The 21,149-nt window shown below is 51.3% G+C and overlaps 1 protein-coding gene across 3 annotated transcripts; it reads right to left on the bottom strand.

Moving 5' to 3' along the window:
* Positions 1-845: 845 nt before the first annotated feature.
* Positions 846-20,139, bottom strand: znf800b (zinc finger protein 800b). 3 transcript variants are annotated; one of them, XM_084701929.1, is made up of 8 exons: positions 19,748-20,138; positions 15,482-15,548; positions 13,992-14,199; positions 8,473-8,568; positions 7,956-8,099; positions 6,897-7,303; positions 5,185-6,779; positions 846-2,370 (listed from the first exon to the last, which is right to left on the bottom strand). In XM_084701929.1, coding segments are annotated over exons 2-8 (2,508 nt in total). In that variant the 5' UTR covers positions 15,539-15,548; positions 19,748-20,138; the 3' UTR covers positions 846-2,369. The 3 variants fall into 3 exon arrangements, with proteins under 3 accessions (XP_084558055.1, XP_084558054.1, XP_084558056.1); XM_084701928.1 differs by lacking the exon at positions 846-2,370 and having other exon boundaries at positions 5,181-6,779; positions 19,748-20,139; XM_084701930.1 differs by lacking the exons at positions 846-2,370; positions 15,482-15,548 and having other exon boundaries at positions 5,181-6,779.
* Positions 20,140-21,149: the final 1,010 nt, after the last annotated feature.

Genomic DNA, 21,149 nt, shown 5'->3' with positions numbered 1-21,149 from the left:
TTCAAGCAATGAATCATTGCTATAATGCATCATTTTGAGATGTCGTATCGTATGTATTGTCATATTGTGTTGCACCTGCTCCAGATATTCTCAAATTAACGTACACTTATGTAATGTCTGCATGAATGAGGTACAGTCATGTTCATAATGAACAATAAGTGCGAAAAGACTAACTTATAGGTTTCAACAACAAATAGATTTGATTAGCTGAATATCCCCTATTCCTTACAACCTATGGCAGTGATCAATATGGCTGTATCTACAACATATTGATGATAGACGAGGGATCAATGGACATATGAGACTTATCTACACTGCCAATAAGGTCAGGTGGCAAAGCTGTTAGGGAATAGGGCAAGTAATCAGAAGGTTGCTGGTTCGATTCCCGGCCGTGCTAAATGACGTTGTGTCATTGGGCAAGGCACTTCACCCTACTTGCCTCGGGGGAATGTCCCTGTATTTACTGTAAATCGCTCTGTATAAGAGCGTCTGCTAAATGAGTAAATGTAAATGCAATGAAGGATTGCAAGATTTTGCGTTTCATTCACGAAAGTGCATTACTGCCATCTAGCGGTAAATGGCATTATAACAAAATATAATTGAACACAATTGAACAGCGCATTTTGCATTGATGTTCTCAATCTCATGATTGCTCAAGTTCATTCAAGCTGCAACAGTAAACATTGTTGTTTAAGACGAAAACTGTTTATTTAACCAGGGTGATCTTAATGTTACATTCCTCTCAACAAAGTCAGATTAACTGTCTACTCTCAGCAGGTGTCCTATTAGAGGTTTGTGAGGTTAGTATTAAAACATATAGAGTAAAAACAAGAGTTATTCGCCTCTCTGACAGATACAAACACAGTTTTTTTATTTAATTCAAGGAAATAGGAATAAACTAATGTATTTCTCACGATAAAGTGTGAGACATGTCAAATTGATTGAGTGCAGGCAGAAATTATTCAATGGGGATTCAAAGAGATTTTGCAAAGAGAAAAAAATGAAAAATCACGTTTTTGCAGTCTTCAAACATGGTTGAGTTAAAAGCAACCAAGGTTATACACCATCACTGCTTTTTAGGGAATATTCAAAGACTATAGATATAACAATATCTGCCAATATATATATATATATATATATATGTATTCTTATTGTGTATGTATGATCATCAAAATACAGAAGTTAATGAGACCTTGTCAAACAAGCTTTTTTCAGATAGAAAAATAAAATTTGGTCTTTTTCTTTTTTTATATCATGGCTTTCTGATTAAACAAGTACAACATACATTTGGTCTGTCACTGGGTTCTTCTCAAACAATCATTTTAGCATTTAACTCTTCAGTGTTTTTGACATGCTATCTTAGGAACTATAAAGTGTTGAATTGTGGGTTCAAATCCCCCCCAATGTCCAGTATTAAGGAAAGTCAAAGTAAAAGCAACTAAGTTTATCTAAATAAAGGCGTAGTTAGCTTAATTTAAACTAAGAGCTGCGATTGCATAACCGCTAGCATCACTAGCGCTGGCACTGAATGGGTTAACAGCCTAAAAAAAAAAAAAAAAGACAAAAAAAAGAAAAGAAACAAGCGGCTGACCCAAATCAACCACCGTTCCCAACCCTCAGCCTCCTAGGCACTAGCATAGATCTGAAGATCTGACGGGGCCAGGATGGGTGTAAGCAATGCCATGAGGAGCAGCTTCGGCCATATTGCTTGGACCTGTCCTACTACATCTTCACCAGTGTATTGGTAAACCAGAGGGCTGATGGCAGCAGAGGGAGGGGGGGGGGGGGGGTGATTTGGAATAGGAGGAGTCCACCTTCACAACAGTCTGATCCTCTAAAACAGGACCCTGGTTGGAGCGCCCACAGCTGGTCACAGGGGGTAACTGCACCTACGGGGGCCGGTAGCTAGGGAGGGCGTTTACATACAAGCACATCAGGAGCAGGTGGGTCAGTGGTGTGTGGGTCTACATTTACATACAGTGGTGATCCCTAACCTACACACACACACACACAGGAGTGTGCGTGCTCGTCACGGCCATCGTGGGTGGTTCTCGTACACGGTCCACAGGCTCGGTCCTAATCTGTTACAGAATATCTCCCCTTCAAAACGTCAGATTCCAACAATATATTTGGTCCTCTTTTGTAGTTTTTTTTTTTTTTTTTGGGGGGGGGGGGGGGGGGGGGGAAGGTGAAAGAAGTCTCTGGGTTCTCCTTGGCTGTTCCCCCCCCCCCCCGTCCTTCGGCCCCTCCCTCCAGTGTTCTCTCTCCCCCCGTCCAGTCGGTGTCTTCCGTTCTTGCGAGGTTTGGCGTTTCCTCCATCTGCTCATCTCCGCAGCTCTCCAGTGCAGGCGGTGCTACACAGCCTGGTATCTGGGAGAGAAAGAATGAGAGAAAGAGGGAGGGAGGCAGCGGGAGAGAGAGAGAGAGAGAGAGAGAGGCAGAGAGAGAGAGAGAGAGAGAGAGGCAGAGAGAGAGAGAGGCAGAGAGAGAGAGAGAGAGGCAGAGAGAGAGAGAGAGAGGCAGAGAGAGAGAGGGAGGGAGGCAGCGGGAGAGAGAGAGAGAGAGAGGCAGAGAGAGAGAGAGAGAGAGAGGCAGAGAGAGAGAGAGGCAGAGAGAGAGAGAGGCAGAGAGAGAGAGAGAGAGGCAGAGAGAGAGAGAGAGAGAGAGAGGCAGAGAGAGAGAGAGGCAGAGAGAGAGAGAGAGAGAGAGAGAGGCAGAGAGAGAGAGGCAGAGAGAGAGAGAGAGGCAGAGAGAGAGAGGGAGGGAGAGAGAGAGAGAGAGAGAGAGAGAGAGAGAGAGAGAGAGAGAGAGAGAGAGAGAGAGAGAGAGAGAGAGAGAGAGAGAGAGAGAGAGAGAGAGAGAGAGAGAGAGAGAGAGAGAGAGAGAGAGAGAGAGAGAGAGAGAGAGAACAACAGCTGTTAAAAGACACTCAGTGGTCAATTAGGCCTCTCCTTTACAGGATGCTCGTGTTTTCTCCTCTCGGCTAAACGTCAAGCCTCACCCCCAGGGGACTGGCCTCCTCTCGTCCGAGCCACAAACACAAGGCTATCTGGAGACACACACACACACACACACACACACACACACAACATTTAGCTTGCGGACACACGCACACATGGGGGGAGAGCCTGGAGCAGAGTTGTGGTAGCATGAGGAGACAACAGCGATTGGGGTTAGTTCATCCTGTGGTCTCCTGACACGTACGCAGACACACTGAGGAGACAGTCAGAGGACTGTCACTTTAATGACACACACACACCAGTCACTTTAATAACACCCCCACACACACAGCAGACAGACACAAGCCAGTCACTTTAATGACACATGCACTCCAGTCCCTTTAATAAGTCAGTCATCCCTTTAATAACCCCCCCTCCCCCGCGCACACACACGCACACGCGCGCACACACACTGTAGAGAGAGACCCAAACCAGTCAGTTTAATTACACACACATGCACCGGATATGGATGGGCTAGTTCAATCACATCTAGCACGGAACTAGTGTGTGTGTGTGTGTGTGTGTGTGTGTGTGAAGGAGTGGGGGCTTGTTCTCCAGAGCTAGCTAGCCACAGGATCCATACTTCATTACCCAGACAGAGGAGAGAAGGAGAGAGAGAGAAATGAGAGAGGAAGGAGAGAGAGAGAGAGACAGAGAGAAGAAAATAGAGAGAGAGGAGGAAAGAGAGCCAGGAGGAGAGAGAGAGAGAGAGAGAAAATGGAGCGATAGAAAGATATTGAGAAAGGAGGACGGGGTGGTTGAGAAGCACCGCAGACTCTCCCGGCCACTTCTTAAAACCCCATCAATAACAAGTAAAGCTGGCTGAATGGATGGATGGCTCTATCTACATCTTCACGTCTGACCTCTATAACCCAGCCCCCCCTCCCTCCCCCAGTCCCTCCTCCCCTTGACCCTGTTTCCCCTCCCTGATCCTCTCCTTTTCTCTATCTCCAACGCCCATTCTCACTCCCTCTACCTCTCTTTAGATTCTCTCTCTCTAGAAGAGGAGAAAAAGAGCTTCCGGTGAATAAGTGTGATTTTGCGATTGCAAAATGATCCCCCCCAGTGCCCAAATATCCAGTTGATTGAAAGCTACGCTAGAATACAGTATTCCCCTTAGAAAAGTGTTTTTATTGGTGAAAAGCATACGCAATTCATTAAAGGGGTGATTGACTGTGTTTTGGGGGTATTTCACATGTACAAACGTACAAATAAATCTATTTTGTCTACACAACACTGTTTTCAACAGATTGACTAGATATCATTCGAAATGATTACGTTAGTTGTTTCCACTTCTGTTGTCGAAGCAAACAGGATCGCCTTAGGTGGGTAATGTTAGCACTACAGCTTAACAAACTGTTGTGATTCAACTCAGCTTCAGTTAGCTCTAGCTATCTTGCTGAAAACTAGATCTGGCTAGATTGCTATTCGTTTTCTGGCTACTTTTTTTGGAAGCTTCCCTTCTAATGCCGACTACAGCTGGTCTAGCTAGAGATATTTGCCAAGTAAGGTATGTTGATGTGTTTAGAAACATATTTAGCATTCTACCTATGCTAGATACAGGAGACGTTAGCATTGCTAATCGGCTAACTGTTAGCTACAAAATCATACTTCCAGCTTTTGTGATGAGCATACGGTTGGAACAGCACCTCTTTTCAGCAACAGCGGCTTAGCAAATCCTTAAATTGTCCAAGGTTTTCATTCAAAACTGTCCTCTCACAGCACATTTTGGGGCGTGACAAAGGTACAGACCAGAGCCAAAAAAGATGGAGCCCCGTTGTGACGTCCCAACGGGGGATTTTTCAAAACCGACTGTTTTACAGCTACATTTTGTAATTGTGAGATTTACATAGGAAAGAGGTGTCAATGGACTTTGAGGTTCACTGTATGTCCATTGTATCCACTGAACTGTCCTTATTCAACTGTGACAAGGTCAATTTGGTTCTGCATTCAATGACCCCTTTAACACACCAGTTACAGGCCACCATTTTTGTATTTTCTTTTCCCAGCCACCCACTGACACACCCACCTCCCAACCTGAGCCAACGCCTCCCTCCACCCAACTCCACCCACCCCACACACACACCCACCCACCTACACACCCACCCCTCACTCCAGCAACATTCTAACATACAACACCGGAGCGCCACGTGGCGTTTGGTTCCGCCCCTTCGGCCGCACTCACCAGAGCAGGGCCTTGGAGCGCGTGCTGACTCCCTTACGGCGGTTCTCGGGCGTGGCGACGGCGGCGGCGGCGTTGCGGTGGCTCCGCTTGTGGCTCTCCAGGTACAGCTTCTTGGCGAAGGCCCGGCCGCACACGTCGCAGGCGTGCAGCGAGAAGTTCTTGGTGACGCGCACCTCCGACGACGAGGCGGCGGCGGCACTCTCCTGCAGGGCCTCCTGGCGCCGCGTGGTCGGCGGCGCGGCGGCCGGCGCCTCCTGCCGCTCGCTCCTCCTCGTCGCCGGTGGCGGCGCGGGGGCGTCCTGCTGGCGGTCCTGCTTGCGGGTGACGGGCGGCGACGGCGGCGGCGGCGGGGGCGAGTGGCGCCCGTTGACCTCCTCCTTGACGGCCGCCGCGCGCTTGGAGGCCGGGTTGGCGTTGAGGACGGCCTCGGCCGGCCGCTTGACGGCGCGGCTCTCCAGCTTGGGCATGATCTTGGCCAGGTAGGCCGTGGACTTCTTGTGGACCACGGTGACGTGGCGGAGGACGTCGCGCTTGCGCCGCGACTCGTAGCGGCACAGCGGGCAGCGGTAGAACTTGATGAAGATGTCGTTGCCGTCCGTGTGCAGCTCGATGTGCTTGGTGAGGTTCTGCCGCGAGCTGAACTGCCGCTTGCACAGCTTGCAGAAGAGCTGCTTGAAGTCAAAGCCCACCGACAGCTTGGGGGTCTTGGAGCCGGGGGGCGGGGGCGCCGCCGCCCCGCCGCCGCCGGTGCGAGACGAGGCGGGCTTGGGGCTGGCGCCGCCCTCGGCCTCCTCCCTCGCCTTGGCGGCCTTGGTGGGCGTGGCCACGCGGGGGAGGGGCAGGGAGGGCGAGGGGCCGGGCGAGGGGGCCGGGCTGCTGTCGGGGTCGTCCGAGGCGTCCGTGTTCTCCTCCTTCACCTGGACCCGGCTGTTGCTCGGGGCCGCCGCGGCGTGGGCGCCGCCGTTGTTGGGGGTGGCAGGGGCCGGGGGGGCGGCGGGGCCGTTCCGCAGGTTGTAGATCTTGTGGACGATGCGCATGTGTCTCTTCAGCATGACCTGGGAGCTGTACTTCCTCTTGCACACCAGGCAGCGACACGACGCCAGGTTGTACTGCGCCTGGGGGGGAGGGGCCTGGGCCGGGGGCGGGCTCTGGACCGGGGGCGGGCTCTTGGCCGCCGCCTTGCCCGGCTGCGGGGTGGCCCTGGGGGTGTGGCCGCGCGTGGGCGAGGACGAGGCGCTGCTCCTGCGCGGGGGCGTGGCCTCCAGCGACAGCGGCTGGCCCGGGCGCGTGGCGATGTCGGGCGTGATGATGTCGCGGCGGAGGCCGCGGTGGACCTCGTCGAAGTGGCGGCGCACGTTGGCCTTGGTGGCGAAGGACTTGAAGCAGATGGGGCAGGACTTGCCGCTGGGCGTGGCGACGGCGCGCGGGCGCCCCTTCACCATGGACAGCAGGCTGATGGGCACGGTGCGCGTCTCCGTGAACTTGCGCAGCTCCTCCAGCTTGTTCTGGTGCATCTTGCGGCAGTGGCGGCGGATGGAGCGCCGCGAGTTGAAGTCCTGGCCGCACAGGCAGCAGGAGATGGTCACGTCCTCCACCTGGGGGGGGGAGGAGGGGAGAGAGGGAGGGAGAGAGGGAGGGATGGTAGAGAGAGAGGGTTAAGTGTGCGGTGGTCGCAGAGTGAATCGGTGGCATCTGCGTGCGTGTGTCCTCACCCCGCTTGTGGAGCCCTCCTCCTCGGCCTGGGCCCCCTTCTCCCCCCCTTTCTCCCCGCCTTCCTCCTCCTCCTCCTCCTCCTCCCCCCGCCTCCGCGGTGCGTGGCCCGCCTCCGGCCCCGGGTGGGCGTGGCCCGGGGCGGCGCCCGCCCCCTGCTCCCCGCCCCCCCAGGGCTCGGGGCTGTGGCAGCGGGAGCTCCGGGGCGTGTGCTGCTGGGGGGCGGCCCCGGCCCCGGCCCCGCCCTGCTGGGCCAGCTCCTCCTCCGTGGACAGGTACTGGAACACGGCCTTGCTGCTGGTCTGGATGGGCTCCAGGCGCACCACTTGCTCCGGGGCTTCCTTGCGGGGGTAGATGGCCTCCAGCAGCTCCTTGAGGGCCGTGCTCTGCTTGGAGTCTCCTGGCGGGCCTGTGAGGTCGGGGGGAGGGGAGGGGTATAAGGTGAGCGTGTGCGTGAACACACAGAATGCACCCCAGAAAATTGAACGGACACGCGCGCGCACTCAAATGTCAGACTGTCAGACTCAGAAAGGGTGGACGAGAGGAAGACAGAGAGTCGAGAGAGGAGGACGAGAGAGGACGAGAGGAGGAAGAGAGGAGGAGGACGAAAGAGGAGGGAGAGAGGAGGACAAGAGAGGAAGAGAGAGGACGAGAGAAGAGGAGGAGAGAGGAGGACGAGAGAGGAGGACGAGGGCACCGGCAAAAGGAGGACAGCCGAGAGGAGCGCTAATGAGACAGAGACAAGAGATTCAGTTACAGATATGAGGAACGCGGAGAAACTGCATTAGGGGGGGAAATGGAGAGATGGATGGGGCGACTTAGAGGCAGTGAAATATGAGAGAAAGAGACAGCGTGGAGAGAGAGAGGCAGAGAGGCAGAGTGACGTGGGCGCGAGAGTTTGTTTCCACATTTCGGACGGGGGGGGGGGGGGGGACAAAGAGAGTGCAGCCAAGTCAGGTGGACCACATTCAACCTCAACAAGATCACATTTAACACTCACCCCCCACACACAAAGACACACACACACACATAATTCATTAACACACACACGTCTTACTGACCGTCTGTCTCTGGCAGCCGAGGCAGGCAGTAGTACTGCCTGTGAGTGATGAGGTTGGGGAGGCCCCTGAACAGGCTGCGGCAGAGCTTGCACTCAAAGATGGTGTCCACATCCCGCAGCAGCATGTGCCTCAGCTGGGCAGTTCCTGAGGACGACCACCGGAGGGCAGCGTCAGTACCACACTGACTTCCGTGCTCTTTTTTTTTTTTTACAACTTTTGAACTATTCGCAAATTGAATTTTTGGACTCTCTCGATATTACATTGCCGCTCGGACGGATTTGGTGTAAAATAAGCAAATAAAGTTGTTTGTGTAACTGCAACCATTTATTTTTATCGTCATTCTAGTAAAAGCCTAATAAATGTCCCTCATCATTTTCATGTCTCCATCAAATTGGCAATGAGTCTGTTGGGGGGGGGGGGGGGGGGGGGGGGGGGGAACACTCACAAATAAAAGAAAACTGTTACAAAAACAGTGGACGGTCCGAATCCTAACCCTGATCTCGGTTTGGGGCCTGACCTGAGCGGAAGCACTCGATGATCTGCTGGATGCCAGACTTGGAGGTGTTCAGCTGCTGCTGGAGCAGGGCGGGGTCGCCTGGCTCCACACACGACCCTGAACACCACAGAGGAGGAGGAGAGGGGGCACAGTTAGATACACCACACCACTGGACCTGACTGGAACTCACACACACAGAGAGAGAGAGAGATACACAGAGAGAGAGAGAGAGAGATACACAGAGAGAGAGAGAGAGAGAGAGAGAGAGAGAGAGACAGACAGACAGAGAGAGAGAGAGAGGGACTGAGACCGAAACAGAGAGAGAGATACACAGAGAGAGAAAGAGAGAGAGAGACAGAGAGGGACTGAGACCGAAACAGAGAGAGAGAGAGATACACAGAGAGAGAGAGAGAGGGAGAGAGAGAGAGAGAGAGAGAGAGAGAGAGGGACTGAGACCGAAACAGAGAGAGAGAGAGATACACACAGAGAGAGAGAGAGAGAGAGAGAGAGAGAGAGAGAGAGAGAGAGAGAGAGAGAGAGAGAGAGAGAGAGAGAGAGAGAGAGAGATACACAGAGAGAGAGAGAGGGACTGAGACAGAACCAGAGACAGAGAGAGATACACAGAGAGAGAAAGAGAGAGAGAGACAGAGAGGGACTGAGACCGAAACAGAGAGAGAGAGAGATACACAGAGAGAGAGAGAGAGGGAGAGAGAGAGAGAGAGAGAGAGAGAGAGAGGGACTGAGACCGAAACAGAGAGAGAGAGAGATACACACAGAGAGAGAGAGAGAGAGAGAGAGAGAGAGAGAGAGAGAGAGAGAGAGAGAGAGAGAGAGATACACAGAGAGAGAGAGAGGGACTGAGACAGAACCAGAGACAGAGAGAGATACACAGAGAGAGAAAGAGAGAGAGAGACAGAGAGGGACTGAGACCGAAACAGAGAGAGAGAGAGATACACAGAGAGAGAGAGAGAGGGAGAGAGAGAGAGAGAGAGAGAGAGAGAGAGGGACTGAGACCGAAACAGAGAGAGAGAGAGATACACACAGAGAGAGAGAGAGAGAGAGAGAGAGAGAGAGAGAGAGAGAGAGAGAGAGAGAGAGAGAGAGAGAGAGAGAGAGAGAGAGGGACTGAGACAGAACCAGAGACAGAGAGAGATACACAGAGATAGGAATAAAGAGTGAGCGCCGAGAGGGGCGGACACAGTCGCCTGACAAATACAGGAAACCAAACACAGCCGGAGAACGCAGCAGGCCGAGGTGCCCAGAGAAAGGGATCAGGAGGAAAGAGCCTCGGAGTGTGACGAAGAAGGGCCTCTCAGCTCCTCCGCACGGCGCAGAGGCAGGCACAGAGGCAGGAGACACGACCAGAGCCACACACGTCGTTTACACCAGAGGGCTACCAGGGGAGGAGGGGGCGGGGGGGGGAGGAGGCTGCTCACTTGACACCCTGGGGTCTACATGCCTGTTTGAAAACACTCATACAAACACACCCGAGAGAGAGAGAGAGAGAGAGAGAGAGAGAGAGAGAGAGAGAGAGAGAGAGAGAGAGAGAGAGAGAGAGAGAGAGAGAGAGAGGAGCACAAAGCCTCGTCTCGAACCCGACATAATCACCCTCCCCTTCACCGAGGTGAGCCCCTCCTCGGACGACGGACGACTGTCTGACACACTATCAGAGGGGGGGGGGGGGGGGATGCGCTGGGACTCGTGTTTGGCAGGTTCTCGCAGAGCCGTCGACGGTCCATCTCGCCGCCGATGACATCAGAGCCGGCGACCGACAGGCCAACTGGAACGCACGCGCCCTCGGCCTCCTCTCTCCGGCGCCCACGCACGGCTGGGTCTCCACAGCCCTTTGGACCGCACGCGCAGGCTGATCGCACGGGGGCGGTGGGAGGCGTGCCCGTGGCCCGCGCACGCCGGCACCTTTCTACCGCCGCTTGTGACAGACGGGTCTTGTGAAGATTGTTTATCTTGACGCGCGTTTAGGGGCTCCGAGAGATCACAGGGTTGTGTGTTCCCCTTGTGTGTGTGTGTGTGTGTGTGTGTGTGTGTGTGTGTGTGTGTCACTCGTGATCACTCATGCCATCGGCGCACGTCCACGCACACACACACACACACACACACACACACACAGGAGTGACTCACACTATTTTCATCCCTCTGGGGGTGGGTGTGTGTGTTTGTCTGTGTGACGCCAGCACCAAACAGTCAGAGACATCCTGGGGGAGGTCTGCCTTGAGAATTATTCTCTCACATCTCATTTACAAACACACACACACACACATATCCATCCAGGGCTTATATCTCTCACTCAAACACCACCTCTCTCTCCCTCCCCCTCCCCCTTCCCCTCTCCCCCTCGCCCTCCCCCTCCCCCTCCCACACACACACCTGACTCGCCTGTCGCAATAACACTATTCTCTTGGGATTTCTCTACAGAGATGAGGCGCAGGTTCAATATGCACCACTGGCTTTATCCTGTAGGTGCTGTAGGCTACCTACACACACACACACACACACACACACGTATGTTGTGTGTCAGAGGAAAAATGACAAAAGGTCTGTCTCGTCGACAGATTGACACGACACCTTTGGTATTTCTTCGTCACCCCGGAAACCGTATCAGTATACAACGTGACTATGTGATAAGCCCTGAACACACACACACACACACACTGCAGGAGGCAGAGTAGCTCTGGGACACACACACACACTCTCCTCCTCTGCATTATGAATGCTCAATCTCATCTCTGTGCGGTTTGTGTGGGTGTGTGTGTGTGTGTGTGTGTGTGTGTGTGTATTAGTGCTTTGAGCGCACTGTAGACCGTCGATTGTTAGTCTGTCGCACACCCACTTTACGACCCTTCTTTTGATAGTGAGGTTTCAACACTACGTTGATGTGTCACTGTTACTGACACTGACCATTTGGGTCGTGGACAAGTAGCGTGAACTTCTCAAACGACTATTCTATGGAGTAGTTTAGTCTAGTCTGGAGTGGTGTCAAGTAGTGTAATGGACTGTAGTGTAGTCTGAAGTAGTGTAGTTTAGTCTGTAGTAGTGTAGTTTAGTCTGTAGTAGTGTAGTTTAGTCTGTAGTAGTGTAGTTTGTTTTAGTGTAGTCTGAAGTAGTGTAGTGTAGTCTGTAGTAGTGTAGTTTAGTCTGTAGTAGTGTAGTTTAGTCTGTAGTAGTGTAGTTTAGTTTGTAGTGGTGTAGTCTGTAGTAGTGTAGTCTGTAGTAGTGTAGTTCAGTCTGTAGTAGTGTAGTTCAGTTTGTAGTAGTGTAGTTTAGTCTGTAGTAGTGTAGTTTAGTCTGTAGTAGTGTAGTTTAGTCTGTAGTAGTGTAGTTCAGTTTGTAGTAGTGTAGTTCAGTTTGTAGTAGTGTAGTTCAGTTTGTAGTAGTGTAGTTCAGTCTGTAGTAGTGTAGTTCAGTTTGTAGTAGTGTAGTTCAGTTTGTAGTAGTGTAGTTCAGTTTGTAGTAGTGTAGTTCAGTCTGTAGTAGTGTAGTTCAGTTTGTAGTAGTGTAGTTCAGTTTGTAGTAGTGTAGTTCAGTCTGTAGTAGTGTAGTTCAGTCTGTAGTAGTGTAGTTCAGTCTGTAGTAGTGTAGTTCAGTCTGTAGTAGTGTAGTTCAGTTTGTAGTAGTGTAGCGTAATGTAGTATAGTCTGGAGTTGTGAAATGTAGTCTGGAGTGGTGTAATAGACTGTAGTGTAGTCTGGATTAGTGTAGTTTGGCCTAGTTTGGCCTAGTTTGGGAGTTCATAGGTTCCTGGAGTTGATTCCTGTCTGCCATGTGTGACCACTTCCTGTTTGTGAGGTATTTCCTGGAGGTAGTGACACCAGGCTCGGGCAGATAAGAAAGGGTGGAAGTTCCTCACACATATGCATGCACATACCCAAAAGAATTAATAGGTGAAAAATACAAACATGCAATTGCCAGTAAGCACACAAGTATGTGTGGAGAGAGAGAGAGAGAGAGAGAGCGCGCAGAGCCCCTCCCCCCGCCTCTGTATGTGTGCTGGTCTAATCCGACAAGGCAGGTCCTGACCCCCCCCCCCCGCCCCCCCACCAGGGGTCAGAGAGCAACCAATCAGGCACGTTGATGCGGCTAGCGCTCGCAGCTCTGTTAACCCTTGAGAGAGAGAGAGAGAGAGAGAGAGAGAGAGAGAGAGAGAGAGAGAGAGAGAGAGAGAGAGAGAGAGAGAGAGAGAGAGAGAGAGAGAGAGAGAGAGAGAGAGAGAGAGAGAGAGAGAGAGAGAGAATGAAAGAGAGAGAGAGAGAGAATGAAAGAGAGAGAGAGAATGAAAGAGAGAGAGAAAGAAAGACAGACAGTGAGAGAATGAGTGACAGGGAGACGGAGAGAGAGGGGGGGGGGGGCTATAAAGGAGCTCAGGAGGTGATTTTCTTTATAGTACCGGTATTCTCCGGCAGCGGCCAATCAGACTGTCCGCTAGCCTAATGTCCCAGTTGACAAGCCCTGAGCACCCGGTCAACGTGGAGAGGGCCCTAGGTTTTCCAGCTGACCGCGCTGCCACACTCCAATCGCAGGCTTGCGGGCTAGCAGGCGGGCCGGTTGAACGGCTGGCTGTGTAGTGTGACGTTTCGACAACACTGGGCGTTTACACGCAACACGCACTTATGTGATCGCTAGCTTAACGAAGGGGCTATATTTAGAGTGTGTGTGTGAGGGCTGTCTCTCTCCAGCTCAGGAGGGCATTTCAATAGTCAGAAGGAGTTAGCCCCCGAGCCGTCCAGCCTGAGCCCAAACAGCAGGAGGGGTGAGAGGGGGCTACTATCAGTTGTCCTGTGCTCTCCCCAGGAGTGCAGGATGACTGGAGAGGAGTGGAGGGAGCCAGGGCAAGGTATTGGGAAGGGGGCCGCCACCCCTTTGAATCAGGAGGAGGGAAAAGAGAGAGACAGAGAGAGAGATCGGGACATGTGACGCTACAAGCCGTCTCCTATGCCAGAGTGATCGTTTCCTGTGTCCCAAGTGGACTCCCTCTCACGTCTCGGCGGTGACAAAGCACGGCTCCCTTCGGCGGTCTCGAGAGTGGACAGCCAGAGAGAACACGGCCGTGGCACCATTTACGGGTGGCTACAAATCATTTCCATTAAGGGCTACTCCTAATACCCAATTAGAAAGTGCAAACTCCCCGAGCCCTGAGGTAATTTAAACTCCACCGCACAGCCGTCATGAGCGGGTGAATGGGAGCCTCGAATAGAGCCACTTGACGCTGCACTAGAAGGTTCCAAAGCCCTGACTCATCAAGGTGCTGGCCTTGTTTTGGAAATATTTTTGGATGAGTTGTTTAGCTCGACCTCAGGCCTCGCGGACCTCTTCCAAGTCCACCCCCTTGGTCGTAGCATGTCCCTTGCTCAACCCGTAGGGGAAGCTAGGATAAGCTAGGCTAGGCTATGCTACAATTAGATAACCTATGCTAAGCTAAGTTGGTAGCAATAGGCTACAGAGTTATCTGTCCTCAACCCATTTAGCACAGAGAGGGAGTATAGAAGGATCGCGGCTACAGTTAGTGGGGGCCAGAGATGCCTTACCTGGAGAGCTGTGACCTGGGTTGGTGCTGCCTGAGTGTGGGCTCCCCTGGTCCTGGTCCTGGTCCTGGGGCTGCTCCGTCTGGCAGCTCTGGTCCCTGCTGGAGGTCTTGGGGGTCTGGGCCTCAGCCTCGGCCTGGGCCTCTGGAGGGGCCGGGGGGCTGGGTTGGGCCTGGGGCTCCTCCATCTCCACCTCCATCCTGATGCCGCTCTGGTGCCACACACACACACACACAGAGTGAGATCATGAGCCCATGAGAGGGACCGGTGGGGAAAACAGTTCAGACAGGGAGGGCCGATGGGACCAGGAAAGGAGAGATGAGGGACTGTGATAAATATGACTCTGCTCTAGCACCACACTAACAACCCAGTGGCAGAAGACTCGGTCCGTATATGCCCCGTGCTGTTGTGAGCATGTTGGAAAGATGGATGGATGGAGACGGATGGAGAAAGAGAGAGAGACAGAGGCAGTGATGGAGAGATCGGAGCTAGACGGGCATATGAAGAGATGGAAAGGCAGAGAGCTAGACAGACGGACATAGACAGACATCAAACGTGGCCGAGGTAGGAGTCGTGGAGAGAGAGATAAATGGACGGGCGGATAGGTGAGAGACAGAGACGAGAGAGACGGAGATGAGAGACCTGGGTCCGACCGGCGCACGGAGACACAAGCACGGGTGACAGGGTTCCACGTGACTGACCTGGGGGCACACCCTTTCCCTTCTCTCCGTCTCTCTATCCATCTCAATCCCTCCTGTCATTCCTCCTTCTCCTTTTCCCCCGGGCCCCTCCTCCTGCCCTCTTTTCCCCCGGCCTCCTTCACTGCCCTTGGAGAACGAGGCGGGACTGCACTGCCACCAGGTGTGTGAATAAAACATGCCCATCCACCAGATACGACACGCCACACCCACGCACGCCAGAATACGACACAGGCCTATTTCAAACACGACCCGTCACAAACCGCAGCGCACCCCCCCCCCCCCCCCCCCCACACACACACACCCTCATCCTGTCTTCGGTGCGGCGGCTGCGCCGACATCACAGGAAGTGACGCGGCTACGATTTCCTATAACGCAGGGCTTTTCAGTCATCGAGAACACTGGTACGACAGGGGTACGTGGGGCCTGACCTAGATTGGAGTGACGCATGGCACTGGTGGGGAGGCGGGGACTTCCTGTGTGCCACGTGGGGAGGCGGAGGGACAGCGAGTGACCTTGGAGAGGGAGCGTGCTGGTCGGTGGGAAGGGGGGGCAGTTGACAAGAACAAGCACTAAGAAGTTTCACTGGGGGGGGGGAGACCACACACACAAACACACACACGAGGAAGCAGAATGGAGTAAGGATGGTCTGTGGGCTTCCAGGGAATGCCGTGGCGCCTAGCGCCAAACTAAGAGCCTAGCTGTCGCCGCGAGGGGGTTTGGGGGGGGGCAGGATATACTTGGGGACAGGGGGGGTGGGGGGGTATATACTGGAACTCTCCCGCTCTCCAGTACCTGTATGCGTAGGCAGTGAGAGGTCTTCCTCCCAGCTGAGTGGGCTGGCTTCACCATGCTGTGTCACCTGCAACACACACGCAGTCAGTGTGTATTTGTGCGTGCGGCGCGCCTCACAGACATGGATGGACCCCCGCCGGCTTAGGCCCCGCCTCCTCGGGGGGTGCATTGAACCATGGTCGAGCCACACGGAAGTGGGCCCGTGTTGACGTTCCGTTTACTCACTGTCGAGATCAGAAGCAATGCTGCCCCCTCGAGGTGTTTTGGAGTACTGCAGCCTCGTCGATGACGACCCCCCCCCCCCCCCCCCCGACTGTCACCACCTGACACGACTGCCCTTGGAAAATGTGACGAATGTTTGCGCACTTAATTAGCAGAGATTCCACCGCGTTTACAACGGTCGAGCCAAATTGTGCCTTTTCTTTTTCTTAAGAGCTCTGGGAAGCAAGGTGCAATACCACATGCTTAACACTAGAGAGAGACAGAGTCCACGCCTTTGACGTCTGGGGCCAAAAGCTCTGCTTTCTCCCGTCTCATAGAATCAGAAAGACCCCCCACCGACCATCGACGGTCGGTGACCAACGAGGAGAAAGGATGGACGGACAGGGAAGGGGAGAGAGTGAAACGGCAGATGGAGGGAGCGAGAGGGCAAACTGGAGCGTGCCGAAGCGGGAGTGTTGGGGGGTGGAGGTGGACACCTGGGCGGGCGCCTGAGGAGCTCCCGACCAGGCTGCCCAAACCGCCCTGGCCCGCGTGGTCTCCAGCCTGCCTGGGAGCCAGGGCCCAGAGGAGGAACTGGGAGGACGTCGGGCTCACAACCGACTGAAAGAAGGACGTCCACGACAACAAAAAGACCTCGGGGGCGGAGGGAGCAGAGTGTTCCGGAGTGCCGCGGGAGGAGGGAGAGAAGAGGCGAGAAAAGGCGAGAGGGAGAAGTCCCTCCAAGCTGAATGGGTGGTGGGGTCTTTGGGAGCTCATCCAACGCGGTAGTCGAGGAGTGATCTGACAGCCCAGCGGTGAGCGGAGGTGACGCTAAAGCTTCCAGGATGAGGACTCGGGATAACGCACTTCACATGTTTCCATGGAGACAGACAGAAGTGTTCCGAGTGGGTTCTCTTCCTGTGGATTTGTGTGTGTGTGTGTGTGTGACTCAGGTAATGAGTGTGTGCGCGTGGGTGTGTGTGTTTTTTGTGTGTGTCCTGGACACAATGAGGCCTGTAGACATACTGCTACACTGCTTCACCTGCTGATTGGACTATCTTCTCTGACAGTGTCCAATAGGCCTGCTTACTAATAGAGAGATGCAGGCCTGGCTGATAGGACGCAATCCCCTTTCACACACAAACACACACCACATACACACACACACACACACAACAACAGACACACAACAATACATGCACATAAACACACAATGATATAAGCACATACACACGCAAATATGCAAGCACACACACACAACTACAACAGACACACAACAATACATGCACATAAACACACGATGATGCAAGCACATACACACACGCACGCCACAGTGATGCTTTCAGATTTCAATAGCTAATGAGTCAATACCAGGGCTTCATAGTTACTTCACTGAATTGGAAGAAGGTATAACTCTCACTCCTAGTCTAACTTGTTATTCTCGCAAACTATATTCCTGTAGAGATTGGGGACACTTAAGGAGCACCTGATGGCCTAAAGAGATGGAATTAACCTTGGAATGTGATAGGTGGAATGTTGACTGAAGACTGTGTTAGACTGTAGAACTCCATTACATCATGAACACATGGCGTTCACTGCTAGAAATGGCTAGGGTAATCGCCAGTTATACACACATCTAGTGCTAGCAATTTAAATCAAACTAATAGCACATAAACAGGTTAATGGATGACTATTAAATACATATTTTTCTCAGAGGTTATGAATCAATGTCCAAAACTGCCACATTTTGATTTTGGATCTTTTTTTTAATTTTGTGATTAGGCCTGTATTTCAAAACAATTAAACCATATTATTATGGAGTCTTATGTCACATTGTTTTCATAACTATATGTATTTAGGTCACACACTGACAAAAGTTTAAAAACTATTTTCCATGAACAAGATGAAAACTTTCTTACGTATTTTAAAACCCAATAACACCGCTTTGTCATTTTCTGATTAAATTATATTATCTACTTTAGTTTCACAACTTCTATGAATCGTTTTCCTCGACCTATGGAACATGCATGCGCAGTGCCCAACTGAGCGCAATAACAAAAAGAAGTGCTACGATGGATAATACGCCCCACTCGGTTAGAAACCAGAAATGAGGCGCACCACTCTAAAATCCTGACCGTGTCGATCGAGTACTAAATCAGTCTTCATCGTCTGCTGTGTTCGAAGGCCCTGTGGGCTTTACGGTCGAACGATAGGTTGGTGCGTTTCGCTTACAGTGCAAACGAGCCCCATCTCCCGAGAAATCGTGAGATATCGACACAAGCGACTCCACAATGGCCACATGTAGGCTAACCTCCAACACGAAAGACCAAGTGCACTCGCTAACAAAAAGTAAGAAACCGTCCTCTTACGCAGTCCACGCAAGAAGACAAAATCGACCGGAATCCCGTCCACTAAAATTATGCTAAAATGCTGTAATCCTCGCCTTGGCATATTTCTAAAAACGTGTGTTGCTCTACTTGTGAGAGCGCACAGCGATTGTTGGCGTTTGGGTTTGGCTACGGTTCCCTTTCAGCGGGTAGCAATCTCCATTTGCAACTCCATCGCCCCCCATGGGCGTAAGGCCGCGGGCTGTGACGCAAATGGCACTGGTGATTTGCAAATGACACATCTTAGCCTACTCTGTGTCGCAAGATTACTATTCGCGTATCAGTTCATATCAATTTATTTTCAGACGTAGACGATAGCGATGCGGATAACCAGCATATTCTGTGAGAACGGGTTGCATAACTAACCAGGAAAACTTAATTTGTGCACTGAGAGCAAGGGGTAAGCTACCGTAGCATTTCCATCGTGGATAAGTGTCCCGTTTTCAATACGATTGGACACTTAAACAAACACGAACTAAAAACATGTACACAAAGCGAAATAATACATCGACTGCAATAATCCAATACGCAGGACATGGGAAGCGAGTGGCCTCGTTAACAGGGATCTGGTCACTTATACTTGGCTACGTTCTGCTAGGACGCATGCACGTAGCTGACGATAGAGGACAGGGCAGCCTGAGTGGAACTTGGGACTGCATTCACAGGCCATACGGGCGCCCGGATAAAGGGCCGCATGAATAGCATTGTGCTCTCTTCTCCAGGAGTCCCCAACTATTTACAAAAGGTTCGCCAACAAAAAATATTGTAGCGAAACACTGGCGGTTTGAACAGCTGCCGATATGCGCAAAGCGGCACTATCGTTGCGCAGCACTGGACTTCCCAGTTTTGTGCGAACTACGTGATTGTCCAAAAGACCATTTTATTCAGGCTGTACTCGTTTGGCAATCTGCGATCCAGAGCGCAAGGAGTTTACCGTTCTCATGGCACGATTTGCATCACCCCATTATCCACGAAAATCTCCTTTACACGGTTATATTGTCAGCCTCAAATCGCCAGTATTTTGAGCAACAAAAGACCAGCTTAACTTGATCAAAGGAAAAGCCAAGTACAAAATGCACCTTTCAATCCGTATAAGAGAGGCCCCTTACAGATTGCAGCATGGCAGGGGAGTGCGGCGTAAAAGCGAGTTAACCCGAAGAAAATACACACAATGAGGACGTACAACACCCACTTAAATACATTCTTAACTATCTTGGTTACATTTCTAACGTGCTATTGTATGTTTGGATACACGCACACTCTACTGGAAGGGCAAAATTACGAATGTAAAACGCTGCGCGTTGCGGCTCTGTGCCACCTTTTCCAAGAAGCAGCTTGGCGCACAGGAACGGTGACCCTTTCGGTTTTGCGCGTCTTCTTATCGACTAAAATGACCACCCGAATCCCATTTGAACTATTGAATATGAATACATACACCTCTATGTCAATAGCATAACACCTTAGGCTAATAGAGCGTTCTTTAAGGGACAGTTTGAGTCGCCGAAACCAATTCCTCTCCCCTCCATGGACAGGCAGAACAAGAGAACGATGACGCCATTTTCTGCAAAAACAACCACGTTCGGGAACCCAAGGCGAGGGTTTTTAAGCTTTCATAAGCGCTTCCCGTCCTCGAATACGAGATCGGGTCGAATATAAATGTGTTAAGAATAGTTCTTACCCTTATTACTCTTTAATCAAACGTAGAATCCGGTCTTTGTACTGTAAATTCGCAGGGCTTGGGCCGGAGAGCTTCTTCGACTCCGCGTCCCTGTCTGTAGCTAGCCGGAGATTGTTTATTACGCCTCTCAGCGCCCGGCTCGCTCACTCTGTCGCGCTGAACAGTTCCTCCAGCAGCTGCCTTTGTGCACTCAGAGGGACCTTTCAGCAAAAGCGGCGCTGCGCAAAGGTGCAGCTCTTCTACTTTCTTTGTAAATGCCAGTGTCGTTGGCACTTTGGGGGTGGGGTGGGGGGGTATACGAGGAATAGTTGACCCCCCGCGAACGAGGACAACTGCTGCCAATTTCAGGCCGTTTAGTGCTCCATTTACTAAGCGCGCACTATAGGCTTTCCAGAATCCAGGGCACACAATTTAACCGAAACGTTAGCTAGTTTTGTTTAGCGTCCAGGCTCATTAATTACAACAAAGTTTACGATTCATTTAAAGAAAGTAGCATACGTAGAACTGGGGTATTAAAACGTGCTACAACTATTTACTGAATCCAAGACACCAATCTGTTCTTGCAGTTGCACATTGGATTTAAAAAAACAGTTTTTAATAAATTCCATTAGGCTTTTAATTTATGTAGCCCGAGGCCTCTTCAATAAAAGTGAAACATCCTGTGGATAAATAAACAATTGCCCTACATTTAGCTAACTATTTAGTATTGGTTACTGACTGACAATGTGAATTCATCCAAGGTAGCTGAATAAAATAATGTTACAGCCTTCTCTTCAGGGAAATGATAAGATATCAATATTGTAACTCTAGGCTACACTCCCCTCTAGAATACATCACTCATTACCCCATGATGTAGGCCTACCTAGACTATTTCCCCACACAGAAAGATTTAAAATAGAGTAGGCTACCTAACTTTCTCTAGTGATAATATAATGTAGCCTATTGACCGGGATTTATATTTTTAGACAAGACTTGATGAACAATGGCAAATAGCTTTAGTTGTGTGGAAAAAAAACATGTTAAAACTGACAATTCAACGTGTGCATCAATCTACACGTCGATGGTTAAAGTTGCCTGTTCGACATGCAGACAGTGGTTTCGTAGAATGCTATCTCATCCCCATAACTTTACGGTAGTCCTCATAGGTGATACACAATCTGGTTGCTATGATACTTCTGGTCACGCGCAAAAATACCACTTTGTCAAGCACGTGCTGAGACTCACTTGGACCTGTAAACAATTTAGGCCCAACGTTAAATAAAACGTAAAATGATACATTTTAGGTTGACGTTAGATAATGAAAATATTGAATCAGGTTCAAGATAAGTTATGAAAAATAACTCCCAAAAAGTCCTTGAATGCACATCGGACCCTTTAGAAAATATGATTGTTATGGTTTTTT

The sequence above is a fragment of the Hypomesus nipponensis genome, chromosome 7 (assembly GCF_054491055.1).
Source record: "Hypomesus nipponensis isolate SF chromosome 7, ASM5449105v1, whole genome shotgun sequence".
In the NCBI taxonomy this organism is placed as follows: domain Eukaryota; kingdom Metazoa; phylum Chordata; class Actinopteri; order Osmeriformes; family Osmeridae; genus Hypomesus; species Hypomesus nipponensis.
The sequence above is the reverse complement of the archived record's forward strand: the minus strand, read 5'-3'. Positions and strand labels throughout refer to the sequence as shown.